A 15,212-nucleotide genomic window follows, 5' to 3' on the forward strand; every position below is an offset into this window, starting at 1 on the left:
ATTATGACTTCCCTACCTCTCTCCCCTTCCCTCCTATCACATGTTATGTTCACATTTTGATTATGAGATTTACCTTGTATTTTGTGCAATTGTTGTTTTCAACATTGTAATGTGTCATATTCTGTCACATACTTGTGCAGTTTACTGAAGAAGGTCTTAATGTTAGACCGAAACGTCTTAATATCTGCTGGACTGCTATCCTAAGTAATAAAATTTTCTATTTTCTTGATTACCACTATTCACCAAGTTGAGTGCCAAGTTATTTACTTACTAGGTTCCCTTTAAGTGACCGCCTCCTGCAGCATGAGCTCCATTATGTGGAGCACACTCGGCGCAGACTCAGGAGGCCGCCATGTGTCAGTGTGTGCAGTAACCGCCTCCTATCTCATGACCGCGGAGCACAGGCTCAGGAGGCCGCCATGCTGCTCTCCCGGCTCCACAGGACGTTGCCCTCGGTCCCCCGGTGCAGCCGCGCCATGTCCGCCGTGTCGCTGCTCGTGTCCCCGGGCCGCTGCCTCTATGACCGGCCTCTGCAGCTCCTGGGCCGCGGGCTGAGCCCCGGGCAGGACGTGACTCTCCGCACCGCTCTGAGCGATGACGGCGGGGAGCTGTTCACCTCCGCGGCTCACTACCGAGCGGACAGCGGCGGGGAGCTGGATGTGAGCCGGAGCCCGGCGCTGGACGGCGGCAGCTACACCGGGGTGGAGCCGGAGGGGCCGCTGTGGTCGCTGCGGTCCCGGACTCCTTTCCGGAGGCTGGTGAAGAAGGACGTGCGGAGCCCGCTGCGCCTGCGCTTCTCCCTGCACCCGGGACACGGCGCCCCCGGGGCTCTGCTGCTGGCGGAGGCCGCTCAGGAGAGGAGCTTCATGGGGGAAGGGGTGAGGCGGGAGCCGCTGCGGGAGGGCCGTGTGCGGGGGAGCCTCTTCCTGCCGCCCGGTGAGTGAGCAGCCCTGGTGGCCTCCAGGCTATGCCCTTGGGGGACGCGGTCGCACCCGGCCCCTCTTCCTTTCCTAGTTTCTCGTCACTGTTTTTACCCCATAGTTCTATCACCAGCTGTCATTTATTATTTTATTGCCATTTTGTTGTCTGTACAAGCTTCTAATTTATTTATTTATTTTTTTACTCAAAGAATTTGGAAGATAAAGAATAGAAGAAAATGAAATGAAAATTTGATTATATTTTTCTTTTCAGCATTTACTGTAGAAATAAAAATAATTTATTAATTTGAAAACAAATGTTTTATTAATAATAATAATAATAACTCTTCCTAGGGATCTTGCACCTGAGGTCACTGTATAAACCGATGTAACACTGCGGCGTATTGTAGAACCATCGTCCTCCCGTGGTGTGTAGCCGTAGTGACCCAACATGGCCGTAGCCCCCACATCCCCATTACATGCCATCCATAGAGAGCAGTAGTCTCGGGTTCTGTAGAGGGAACGTTTCCTATTGTAGGTACTCTGGCCCCGTCTGTCATGTCCTCTTGTGGACAGGGTTTGTAAACCTGTAATCTCGCTCATTAGCTTTGTGCCGTGGACCAGTGTCAGACCTGAGTAGTGTCCTCTGTTATGTTTACAGGTCCTGGGCCATTTCCAGGAGTTCTCGAGGTTCCAGGCGCTGGTGGAGGCCTCCTGGAATATAAGGCGAGCTTGTTGGCGAGTAGAGGTTTTGCCACGCTGGCGTTGGCTTACTATAACTATGAAGATCTACCTAAAGATATGAAGGAGCTTCAGCTGGAATACTTCGAAGAAGCAGTAAACTATATGCTGCAGCATCCGCAGGTGGGCCGTGTTACCGCAGCCGGGTCTTGTACCTGCGACTGAAATCAGGGGTTACCTTATTTATTGGGTTATAAGACGCACCTGGGTTTTAGAGAAGGAAAATAGGGAAAAATTGTTGACCCTGTCGTCAGGATCAGGTGTGTGAAACTAAATGTATGAAAGCACTATCCTACTGGGTTAATGGGTACCTAGGGTTCTCTGCTGTGCTCCGGCCTCTCTGCTGCACCTGGTGTCAGAATCTTGTAACTGCTTTATATTTCACATCGGCGCAGTCCTAACTGCAGGCGGCACTTGCGCAGATTCACCTTACAGCATTCTTCAGTAAAATGGTGTCTATATGCACACATTAATCTCTCAGAGGTCTTCAGTAAAGTGGAGCGTGCACAGATTGAAACCTCGGCTTGTTATTGCGCCTAGATCTAAATCTGCACATGCTTCGAGAAAGGCAGCATTTTCCTGAAGACCACCAGGAGATCCCACGTACACAGCAGGGACTCCGCTCCTGCCTCCCTTGCTTTACATTGTCAGTATACTCCCACCCAGGGCCTGTAGCATCGCCCCACTCGTGCCGCCGCAAGCTCCCTGCAGAAGCCACTCCGCTCCACCCCAAAAGCTACATTCGGACTATATGACGCACATCATTTTCCTCCCAAATTTAGGGGGGAAATGTATGTCTTATAGTCCGAAAATGATGGTAAATGTTTTAACCCCTTCGTGACATGCGCCATACTAGTACTGCTCTGCGGAAGCTGCGTTCACACCAAGAGCAGAACGATTGCGGCTCGGTGATGGCACGGCTTCACACTGAACGCCACAGCATTCGTGTGCAGGTGACAGCTGACACCCTTAGCAATGCCCACATATTCATATAAAAATAAAAAATATGGATATACTTACCTTCCGACGGCCCCCAGCTCTCATCGGTGCAAGCAGCGTCTTCCGTTCCCAAGGATGCATTGCGCGAAGGACCGGAGATGACGTCGCGGTCGCTTGTCCTGCAAAAAACCAGACCTCACATGACTCTGTCAGCCAAAATATGAAAAAATTGTAGCTTTCAAAATATGGTGATGTGATAAAATATTTTATATGCAATAAAAAGCATATCTTAGTGTGTGACAGCAGCCTTTCCCTCTCTGGTTGGAAAAATTGCGCCGTTTTTTCCCCCCAAAAAAGAATCATTTGTTAATTAAATACATGACACACACACATATACATATATATATATATATATATATATATATATATATATATATATATATATATATATATATATATATATATATATATTACACACATATGAGCTTCAAGAGGTAGTCACCGGGAATGGTCTTCCAACAATCTTGAAGGAGTTCCCAGAGATGCTTAGCACTTGTTGGCCCTTTTGCCTTCACTCTGCGGTCCAGCTCACCCCAAACCATCTCGATTGGGTTTAGGTCTGGTGACTGTGGAGGCCAGGTCATCTGGCGTAGCACCCCATCACACTCCTCTTGGTCAAATAGCCCTTACACAGCCTGGAGGTGTGTTGTGAATTCTGTGGTCGAGCTGCCTCCTGTGGTCATGAGTGGTACTTCGGCTGGTTCTGTCTATGAGCTTCCTCTGGTGGATGTGAGTGGGGCTGCGGCTTCTGAGTTTCCTTCCTCAGGTGACGAGGTTAAGTCGTTAGGTGCTGCTCTATTTAACTCCACCTAGTTCTTTGTTCCTTGCCTCCAGTCAATGTTCCAGTATTGGTCTTGCTCTCTCCTGGATCGTCTTGTGGCCTGTCTGCCCCGCATAAGCTAAGTTCTGCTTGTGTTACTTTTGTTTGCTATTTTTTCTGTCCAGCTTGCTATATTGGTTTTTCTTGCTTGCTGGAAGCTCTGGGACGCAGAGGGAGCACCTCCGTGCCGTTAGTCGGTACGGAGGGTCTTTTTGCGACCTCTGCGTGGTTGTTTGTAGGTTTTTGTGCTGACCGCAAAGCTATCTTTACTATCCTCGGTCTATTCAGTAAGTCGGGCCTCACTTTGCTAAAACCTATTTCATCTCTGTGTTTGTATTTTCATCTTTACTCACAGTCATTATATGTGGGGGCCTGCCTTTTCCTTTGGGGAATTTCTCTGAGGCAAGGTAGGCTTATTTTTCTATCTTCAGGGCTAGCTAGTTTCTCAGGCTGTGTCCGAGGCGCCTAGGTCTGGTCAGGAGCGCTCCACGGCTACCTCTAGTGTGGTGTGATAGGATTAGGGATTGCGGTCAGCAGAGTTCCCACGTCTCAGAGCTCGTCCTATGTTATTAGTAACTATCAGGTCACTTTGTGTGCTCTTAACCACCAGGTCCATTGTGTTTCTGAATCACCAGTTCATAACAGTGGTGTGTTTGGGGTCATTGTCCTGTTGAAAAATAAATGATGGTCCAACTAAACGCAAACCGGATGGAATAGTATGCCGCTGCAAGATGCTGTGGTAGCCATGCTGGTTCAGTATGCCTTCAATTTTGAATAAATTCCCAACAGTGTCACCAGCAAAGCACCCCCACACCGTCACACCTCCTCCTCCTCCTCCATGCTTCACGGTGGGAACCAGGCATGTAGAGGCCATCCGTTCACCTTTTCTGCCTCGCACAAAGACACAGTCATTGGAACCAAAGACCTCAAATTTGGACTCATCAGACCAAAGCATAGATTTCCACTGGTCTAATGTCCATTCCTTGTGTTCTTTAGCCCAAACAAGTCTCTTCTGCTTGTTGCTTGTCCTTAGCAGTAGTTTCCTAGCAGCTATTTAACCATGAAGGCCTGCTGCACAATGTCTCCTCTTAACAGTTGTTGTAGAGATGTGTCTGCTGCTAGAACTCTGTGTGGCATTGACCTGGTCTCTAATCTGAGCTGCTGTTAACCTGCGAGTTCTGAGGCTGGCGACTCGGATAAACTTATCCTCAGAAGCAGAGGTGACTCTTGGTCTTCCTTTCCTGGGGCCGTCCTCATGTGAGCCAGTTTCTTTGTAGTGCTTGATGGTTTTTGCCACTGCACTTGGGGACACTTTCAAAGTTTTCCCAATTTTTCGGACTGACTGACCTTCATTTCTTAAAGGGAACCTGTCACCTGAATTTGGCGGGACAGGTTTTGGGTCATATGGGTGGAGTTTTCGGGTGTTTGATTCACCCTTTCCTTACCCGCTGGCTGCATGCTGGCTGCAATATTGGATTGAAGTTCATTCTCTGTCCTCCATAGTACACGCCTGCACAAGGCAAGATTACCCTGCGCAGGCTGAGAAAAAAAAAATTGCATATGAGATATACCTAGTGATGAGCAAATATACTCGTTACTCAAGATTTCCCTAGCAACCAGGCAATCCCCACATGTACTTATGCTGGCTAACAAATGTAAACTATTCAGCTGCGGCGCTAAAAACTAAAACTCCGAGCACTAAAAAATACTCGGAGGACCCCCGAGCGTCCTTGAGAAATCTCGAGTAACAAGTATATTCGCTCATCACTATTCTCTAATCAGCCAAACTGTCTTCAGATGTGCTATCATACTTGCACAAGGGTTTTCAAGGGTATTCTAACCATCCATTAGCCTTCTTACACAGCAAACACAAAGTGCCGTAAGAACACTGGAGTGATGGTTGTTGGAAATGGGCTTCTATACACCTATGAAGATATTGCATTACAAACCAGACGTTTGCAGCTAGACTAGTCAATTACCACATTAACAATGTATAGTGTGTATTTCTGAATCATTCAATGTTAGCTTCATTGGAAAAACTGTGCTTTTCTTTAACCCCTTCCCGACCTTTGACGCCACGTAGGCGTCATGAAAGTCGGTGCCAATCCGACCCATGACGCCTATGTGGCGTCATAGAAAGATCGCGTCCCTGCAGATCGGGTGAAAGGGTTAACTCCAATTTCACCCGATCTGCAGGGACAGGGGGAGTGGTAGTACAGCCCAGGTGGGGTGGCTTCACCCCCCCCCCCCCCCCCCTCCGTGGCTACGATTGCTCTGATTGGCAGTTTCACTTTCAACAGCCAATCAGAGCGATTTGTAATATTTCACCTATTAAAACTGGTGAAATATTACAATCCAGCCATGGCCGATGCTGCAATATCATCGGCCATGGCTGGAAACACTGGTCTGCAACCCCCACAGATCCCCCCCCAAGCCACCGATCTGTCCGGTACACTGCTCCGGCTCCCCTCCGTCCTGTGCTCCGCTCCCCCCGTGCTCTTGTCCGCTCCCCCCGTGCTCTTGTCCGCTCCCCCCGTGCTCCAATCCCACCCCCCTGCACTCCGATCCACCCCCCCCCATGCATTTTGATCACTGAGATAGGTTATATCACAGTGATCAAAATAAAAAAAATAGTAAATGACCCCCCCCTTTGTCACCCCCATAGGTAGGGACAATAATAAAATAATTTTTTTTTTTCCCACTAAGGTTGGGGTTAGAACTAGGGTTAGGGTTTCGGTATGTGCACACGTATTCTGGTCCTCTGCGGATTTTTCCGCAGCGGATTTGAAAAATCCGCAATGCTATACCGCTGCGGATTTACCGCGGTTTTTCTGCGCATTTCACTGCGGTTTTACAACTGCGATTTTCTATTGGAGCAGTTGTAAAACCGCTGCGGAATCCGCAGAAAGAAGTGACATGCTGCGGGAATGTAAACCGCTGCGTTTCCGTGCAGTTTTTCTGCAGCATGTGTACAGCGATTTTTTTTTTTTTTTTTTTTTTTTTCCCCCATAGGTTTACATTGAACTGTAAACTCATGGGAAACTGCTGCGGATCTGCAGCGTTTTCCGCAGCGTGTGCACATAGCCTAATTCTAAAGGTATGTGCAATGTGCACACGGTGCGGATTTGGCTGCGGATCCGCAGCGGATTGGCCGCTGCGGATTCGTAGCAGTTTTCCATCAACTTTACAATTCCATATAAACCTATGGAAAACCAAATCCGCTGTGCCCATGGTGCGGAAAATACCGCGCGGGAACGCTGTGTTGTATTTTCCGCAGCATGTCAATTCTTTGTGCGGATTCTGCAGCGTTTTACACCTGTTCCTCAATAGGAATCCGCAGGTGAAATCCGCACAAAAAACACTGTAAATCCGCGGTAAATCCGCAGGTAAAACACAGTGCCTTTTACCCGCGGATTTTTCAGAAATGGTGTGGAAAAATCTCACGAATCCGCAACACATAGCCTTAGGGTTAGGGTTGGAATTAGGGTTGTGATTAGGGTTATGGCTACATTTGGGATTAGGCTTAGGGGTGTGTTGGGGTTAGTGTTGGAGGTAGAATTGAGGGGTTTCCACTGTTTAGGCACATCAGGGGTCTCCAAACGCAACATGGCGCCACCATTGATTCCAGCCAATCTTGTATTCAAAAAGTCAAATGGTACTCCCTCACTTCCGAGCCCCGACGTGTGCCCAAACAGTGGTTTACCCCCCACATATGGAGTATCAGTGTACTCAGGACAAACTGCGCAACAATTACTGGGGTCTAATTTCTCCAGTTACCCTTGTGAAAATAAAAAATTGCTTGCTAAAACATCATTTTTGAGGAAAGAAAAATGATTTTTTATTTTCACGGCTCTGCGTTGTAAACGTCTGTGAAGCACTTGGGGGTTCAAAGTGCTCACCACACATCTAGAGAAGTTCCTTTCGGGGTCTAGTTTCCAAAATGGGGTCACTTATTGGGGGTTTCTACTGTTTAGCCACATCAGGGTCTCTGCAAACGCAACGTGACGCCCGCAGAGCATTCCATCAAAGTCTGCATTTCAAAACGTCACTACTTCACTTCCGAGCCCCGGCATGTGCCCAAACAGTGGTTTACCCCCACATATGGGGTATCAGCGTACTCAGGAGAAACTGGACAACAACTTTTGGGGTCATATTTCTCCTGTTACCCTTGGGAAAATAAAAAAATGCAGGCTAAAAAATCATTTTTGAGAGAAATTTTTTTTTTTATTTTCACTGCTCTGCGTTATAAACTTCTGTGAAGCAGTTGGGGGTTCAAAGTGCTCACCACACATCTAGATTAGTTCCTTTGGGGGGTCTAGTTTCCAAAATGGGGTCATTTGTGGGGGATCTCCAATGTTTAGGCACACGGGCTCTCCAATCGTGACATGGTGTCCGCTTATGATTGGAGCTAATTTTCCATTTAAAAAGCCAAATGGCGTGCCTTCCCTTCCGAGCCCTGCCGTGCGCCCAAACAGTGGTTTACCCCCACATATGAGGTATCGGCGTACTCGGGAGAAATTGCCCAACAAATTTTAGGATCCATTTTATCCTGTTGCCCATGTGAAAATGAAAAAATTGAGGCAAAAATAATTTTTTTGTGAAAAAAAGTACTTTTTCATTTTTACGGATCAATTTGTGAAGCACCTGAGGGTTTAAAGTGCTCACTAGGCATCTAGATAGGTTCCTTTGGGGGTCCAGTTTCCAAAATGTGGTCACTTGTGGGGGAGCTCCAATGTTTAGGCACACAGGGGCTCTCCAAACGCGACATGGTGTCCGCTAACGATGGAGATAATTTTTCATTCAAAAAGTCAAATGGCGCTCCTTCCCTTCCGAGCCTTACCATGTGCCCAAACAGTGGTTTACCCCCACATGTGAGGTATCGGTGTACTCAGGAGAAATTGCCCAACAAATTTTAGGATCCATTTTATCCTGTTGCCCATGTGAAAATGAAAAAATTGAGGCAAAAATAATTTTTTTGTGAAAAAAAGTACTTTTTCATTTTACGGATCAATTTGTGAAGCAGTTGGGGGTTCAAAGTGCTCACCACACATCTAGATTAGTTCCTTGGGGCGTCTAGTTTCCAAAATGAGGTCACTTGTGGGGGAGCTCCAATTTTTAGGCGCATTGGGGCTCTCCAAACGTGACATGGTGTCCGCTAAAGAGTGGAGCCAATTTTTCATTCAAAAAGTCAAATGGTGCTCCTTCTCTTCCAAGCCCTGCCGTGCGCCCAAACAGTGGTTTACCCCCACATATGAGGCATCACCGTACTCAGGACAAATTGGACAACAACTTTCGTGGTTCAGTTTCTCCTTTTACCATTGGGAAAATAAAAAAAATTGTTGCTAAAAGATCATTTTTGTGACTAAAAAGTTAAATGTTCATTTTTTCCTTCCATGTTGCTTCTGCTGCTGTGAAGCACCTGAAGGGTTAATAAACTTCTTGAATGTGGATTTGTGCACCTTGAGGGGTGCAGTTTATAGAATGGTGTCACTTTTGGGTATTTTCAGCCATATAGACCCCTCAAACTGACTTCAAATGTGAGGTGGTCCCTAAAAAAAAATGGTTTTGTAAATTTCGTTGTAAAAATGAGAAATCGCTGGTCAAATTTTAACCCTTATAACTTCCTAGCAAAATAAAAATTTGTTTCCAAAATTGTGCTGATGTAAAGTATACATGTGGGAAATGTTATTTATTAACTATTTTGTGTCACATAACTCTCTGGTTTAACAGTATAAAAATTCAAAATGTGAAAATTGCGAAATTTTCAAAATTTTCGCCAAATTTCCGTTTTTATCACAAACGCAGAATTTGACCTAAATTTACCACTAACATGAAGCCCAGTATGTCACGAAAAAACAATCTCAGAACCGCTAGGATCCGTTGAAGCGTTCCCGAGTTATTACCTCATAAAGGGACACTGGTCAAAATTGCAAAAACGGCCAGGTCATTAAGGTCAAAATAGGCTGGGTCATGAAGGGGTTAAAAAAATCTTGTCATGTGCTGCTACCATCCTGCACCCCCATTTTGTCATGTGCTGCTACCATCCTGCACCCCATTCTGTCATGTGCTGCTCCCATCCTGCACCCCCATGCTGTCATGTGCTGCTCCCATCCTGCACCCCCATGCTGTCATGTGCTGCTCTCATCCTGTGCCCCCGTTCTGTCATGTGGTGCTCCCATTCTGCACCCCCATTCGGTATTGTGCTGCTCCCATCCTGGGCCCCGGTCCTGTCATGTGCTTCCATCCTGTGCCCCCATTCTGTAATGTGCTGCTCCCTTCCATATGCCCTGTATGCTGCTCCATAAAGGTTGATGACCCCATAAGATGCTCCATAGTATTATATGCTCCGTATGCTGCTGCGATATATATATATAAAAAAAAAAAGACATACTCTCCTATCGTCGCTGGGCGCCAGGGACCTGAGCAGGCGGGGACATAGGCGCGCTATGGGGGTCAGGTGCCGGTATCGTCACTGGCTCAGGCCCCCGACACTTGCTATATTCACCTGTCCCCCGTTCCACCGCAGTGCGCCGCTCTTTCTTTCGGGTGCTCTGGCTGTGACTGTTCAGTCAGAGGCCGGCGCGCACTAATCGCGTCATCACGCCATCTGACCTGAAAGTCACAGGCAGAGAACGCGGAAGACGGCGGCGTGCAGGGGTGGAACGGGGGACAGGTGAATATAGCATACTCACCCTCCTGGCACGTCCCTGCTTCTGTGTCGGAGATCGCGGTATGCGTTCAGTGCTTACGCATACCGCGATCTCCTCTGGGCTGCGTCACTCTGGGGTTCAGACTACGCAGGCATTTGCGCTTGCGCAGTCTATAAAGTGGTGGGACAGAGTGAGTATAATACCGTATATACTCGAGTTTAAGCTCCCCCCCCCCCCAATGTTGCAAATTAAAAACTGGGAAAACTTTTTGACTCGAGTATAAGCCTAGGGTGGAAAATGCAGCAGCTACTGGTAAATGTCAAAAATAAAAATAGATACCAATAAAAGTAAAATTAATTGAGACATCAGTAGGTGAAGTGTTTTTGAATATCCATATTGAATAAGGAGCCCCATATAATGCTCCATGCAGTTCATTATAGCCCCATAAGATCCTCCATATACAAATATGCCCCATAAGATGCTCCATATACAAATATGCCCCATAAGATGCTCCATATACAAATATGCCCCATAAGATGCTCCATATACAAATATGTCCCATAAGATGCTCCATATACAAATATGCCCCATAAGATGCTCCATATACAAATATGCCCCATAAGATGCTTCATATACAAATATGCCCCATATAATGCTCCATGCAGTTCTTTATGGCCCCATAGATGCCCCATATAATGCTCCATGCAGTTCTTTATGGCCCCATAGATGCCCCATATAATGCTCCATGCAGTTATGGCCCCATAGATGCCCCATATAATGCTCCATGCAATTATGGCCCCATAGATGCTCCATGCAGTTCTTGCCATGCATTGTGCTACATGTAATGCTGCTGCTGCACTAAAAAAAAAAAATGACATACTCCCCTCTCGTCACTGCTCCTCAGCGTCCTGTCTCTCCGCACTGACTGTTCAGGCAGAGGGCGGCGCGCACACTAATACGTCATCGCGTCGTCTGACCTGAACAGTCACTGCAGAGGACGCAGAAGACGGGGCGGCGGTGGAACGCGGAAAGGTGAATATGAAATACTCGCCTGCTCCCGGCGCTCCTCACGTGGTCCCTGCATATCCCACGTCTCCGGGAGCGGCAGCTTCTTCCTGTAGTGAGCGGTCACATGGTACCGCTCATTACAGTAATGAATATGCGGCTCCCTATGGGAGTGGAGTCCATATTCATTACTTTAATGAGCGTACCAGTGACCGCCGAACAAGAGAAGAAGCTGCAGCACCCGAAGACCGTCGGACAAGCAGGGACCGCGTCAGGAGCGCCGGGAGCAGGTGAGTATTTGACAGTTGCCGCTCCCCCTCACCCGCCGACCTCAACATACCACCCCCCCCCCCTGCCTTCCATGACTCGAGTATAAGCCGAGAGGGGCACTTTCAGCCCATTTTTTTGGGCTGAAAATCTCGGCTTATACTCAAGTATATACGTTATTTACTTTTACATACAGCAGTTCTGTCATTTACACATCTTAAAACAAAATATTCTTAAAAATGTGTATATATATATTTACGAATATTTTGCTTTAACCCCTTAGTGACAGAGCCAATTTGGTACTTAATGACCGAGCCAATTTTTACAACTCTGACCACTGTCCCTTTATGAGGTTATAACTCTGGACTGCTTCAACGGATCCCGCTGATTCTGAGATTGTTTTTTCGTGACATATTGTACTTCATGTTAGTGGTAACATTTCTTCGATATTACTTGCAATTATTTCTGAAAAAAACGGAAATATGGCGAAAATTTTTAAAATGTAGCAATTTTCAAACTTTGTATTTTTATGCCCTTAAATCAGAGAGATATGTCACGAAAAATAGTTAATAAATAACATTTCCCACATGTCTACTTTACATCAGCACAATTTTGGAAACAAAATTTTTTTTTGTTAGGGAGTTATAAGGGTTAAAAGTTGACCAGCAATTTCTCATTTTCACAACACCATTTTCTTTTAGGGACCACATCACATTTGAAGTCATTTTGAGGGGTCTATATGATAGAAAATAACGAAGTGTGACACCATTCTAAAAACTACACCCCTCAAGGTTCTCAAAACCACATTCAAGAAGTTTATTAACCCTTTACGTGCTTCACAGGAACTGAAACAATGTGGAAGGAAAAAATGAACATTTAACTTTTTTTTGCAAACATTTTAATTCGGAACCATTTTTTTTTTATTTTCACATGTGTAAAAACAGAAATTTAACCATAAATTTTGTTATGCAATTTCTCCTGAATACGCCAATACCCCATATGTGGGGGTAAACCACTTTTTGGGCGCACCGCAGAACTTGGAAGTGAAGGAGCGCCGTTTGACTTTTTCAATGTAGAATTGGCTGGAATTGAGATCGGACGCCATGTCATGTTTAGAGAGCCCCTGATGTGCCTAAACAGTGGAAACCCCCCAAAAGTGACACCATTTTGGAAACTAGACCCCTTAAGGAACTTATCTAGATGTGTGCTGAGAACTTTGAATGCCCAAGTGCTTCACAGAAGTTTATAATGCAGAGTCGTGAAAATAAAAAATATTTTTTTTTTTCCACAAAAAAGATTTTTTAGCCCCCAAGTTTTTATTTTCACAAGGGTAACAAGAGAAATCGGACCCCAAAAGTTGTTGTCCAATTTGTCCTGAGTATGCTGGTACCCCATATGTGGGGGTAAACCACTGTTTGGGAGCACGGCAGAGCTCGGAAGGAGCGCCGTTTTGGAATGCAGACTTTGATAGAATGGTCTGCGGGCGTTATGTTGCGTTTGCAGAGCCCCTGATGTACCTAAACAGTAGTAACCCCCCACAAATGACCCTATTTTGGAAACTAGACCCCCCAAGGAACTTATCTAGATGTGTGCTGAGAACTTTGAATGCCCAAGTGCTTCACAGAAGTTTATAATGCAGAGTCGTGAAAATAAAAAAATATTTTTTTTTTCCACAAAAAAGATTTTGTAGCCCCCAAGTTTTTATTTTCACAAGGGTAACAGGAGAAATTGGACCACTAAAGTTGTTGTCCAATTTATCCCGAGTACGCTGATGCCCCATATGTGGGGGTAAACCACTGTTTGGGCGCACGGCAGAGCTCAGAAGGGAGGGAAAAATTGGCTGTCGTGTTTGGAGACCCCCTGATGTACCTAAACAGTGGAAACCCCCCAATTCTAGCTCCAACCCTAACCCCAACACACCCCCACACCCTAATCCCAACCCGATTCATAATCCTAATCACTAACCCTAACGATAATCACAACCCTTACCCCAAAACAACCCTAATGTCAACCCTAACCATAGCCCTAATCAAAACCCTAAATCCAACACACCCCTAATCCTAATCTCAACCCTAACCTCAAACCTAACCCTAATCCCAATACACCCCTAATCCCAACCCTAACCTTAACCCTAATCCCAAACCTAACCCTAATCCCAACCCTAATACCAACCCTAATCCAAACCCTAATCCCAACTCTAACCCTAAATTTAGCCCCAACCCTAACCCTAGCCCTAACTTTAGCTCCAACCCTAACCCTAGCCCTAACTTTAGCCCCAACCCTAACCCTAGCCCTAAGGCTACTTTCACACTTGCGTTTGGCATCCGTCGCAATCTGTCGTTTTGGACAAAAAACGGATCCTGCAAATGTGCCCGCAGGATGCGTTTTTTGCCCATAGACTTGTATTGCCGACGGATCGCGACGGATGGCCACACGTCGCGTCCGTCGTGCACTAGATCAGTTGTGTTTTGGCGGACCATCGGCACAAAAAAATGTTCAATGTAACGTTTTTTTGTACGTCGCGTCCGCCATTTCTGACCGCGCATGCGTGGCCATAACTCCGCCCCCTCCTCCCCAGGACATAGATTGGGCAGTGGATGCGTTGAAAAACTACATCCGCTGCCCACGTTGTGCACAATTTTCACAATGTGCGTCGGTATGTCGGGCCGACGCATTGCGACGGCCCCGTACCGACGTAAGTGTGAAAGAACCCTAACCCTAAATTTAGCGCCATCCCTAACCCTAAATTTAGCCCCAACCCTAACCCTAGCCCTATCCCTAATTTTAGCCCCAACTGTTCTTCTCCTGCCGGCCAACAGATGGCGGGTGCACTCCGCATGCGCCCGCCATTTTCCTTTCCCATGAAGATGCCGGCGGCCAGGAGGAGCAGCAGGAGGACCCTGGGACACCGGTAAGTATAATAAGGTCCCCGAATTCCCCTATTTCTCGGTCCTCTGATGTGCGATCACATCAGAGGACAGAGAATTACACTTTGCTTTTTTTTTTTTTGCGGTCGCCGGTAAACAGTTAATTAAAACTATAATCACTGCACCCTAGATGAATTAATTGAGAGGATCACTTATGGGGGGGGGGGGGGGGTTCTGCTGTTCTGGCACCTCAGGGGCTCTGTCAATATAACTTGGCACCCTCAAACAAGTGCACTGTGCCTCAAAAGTAGTTTTCGACCACATATGGGGTATCTGTGGACTCAGGAGAAATTGCACAACAAACTTTGTGGTCCATTTTCTCCTTTTGATCTTGTGAAATACAAAATTTGTAGCTAAAATGGGAAAATTTTGATTTTTCTTTTTTATTTTCACAGTTTAACGTTATAAACTTCTGTGAAGCACCTGGGGGTTCAAGGTGCTCAATACACATCTAGATAAGGTCCCAAAGGGGTCTGGTTTCCAAAATGGTGTCATTTGTGGGGGCTTTCCACTGTTTAGGCACATCAGGTGCTCTTCAAACGTGACATGGCGTCCTCTAAATATTCCATCAAACTTTGCATTCAAAAGATTCAAATGGCGCTCCTTCCCTTCCGAGCCTGTATGGTCCAAAAATTCCTGTGAAGCACTTGAAGGGTTAATAAGCTTCATGAATGTGGTTTTGAGCACCTTGATAGGTGCAGTTTTTAGAATGGTGTCACACTTGGGTATTTTCTGCACCTCAAAGTCACTTCAAATGTGAGTTGGTCCCTAAAAAATTGCTTTGCAAATTTTGTTGTAAAAATGAGAAATCGCTCGTCAACTTTTAACCCTTATGCCTTCCTAACAAAAAAAAAATTGTTTACCCCCTCTTTGACCTTAGACGTAC

General features: G+C 46.3%; 1 protein-coding gene across 1 annotated transcript in view; it reads left to right on the plus strand.

Annotated features, from left to right (window-relative positions):
- The first annotated feature begins 326 nt into the window (after nt 1-326).
- The window catches only part of LOC138644346 (acyl-coenzyme A thioesterase 1-like), a 33,251-nt gene continuing 18,365 nt past the window's right edge, over nt 327-15,212 (plus strand). The window contains exons 1-2 of the mRNA XM_069732623.1: nt 327-936; nt 1,579-1,781. Coding sequence (XP_069588724.1) covers nt 420-936; nt 1,579-1,781 — 720 coding nt within the window. The 5' untranslated portion in view covers nt 327-419. The remainder of the gene's footprint in view (nt 937-1,578; nt 1,782-15,212) is intronic.

The sequence above is a fragment of the Ranitomeya imitator genome, chromosome 1 (assembly GCF_032444005.1).
Source record: "Ranitomeya imitator isolate aRanImi1 chromosome 1, aRanImi1.pri, whole genome shotgun sequence".
Lineage (NCBI taxonomy): Eukaryota > Metazoa > Chordata > Amphibia > Anura > Dendrobatidae > Ranitomeya > Ranitomeya imitator.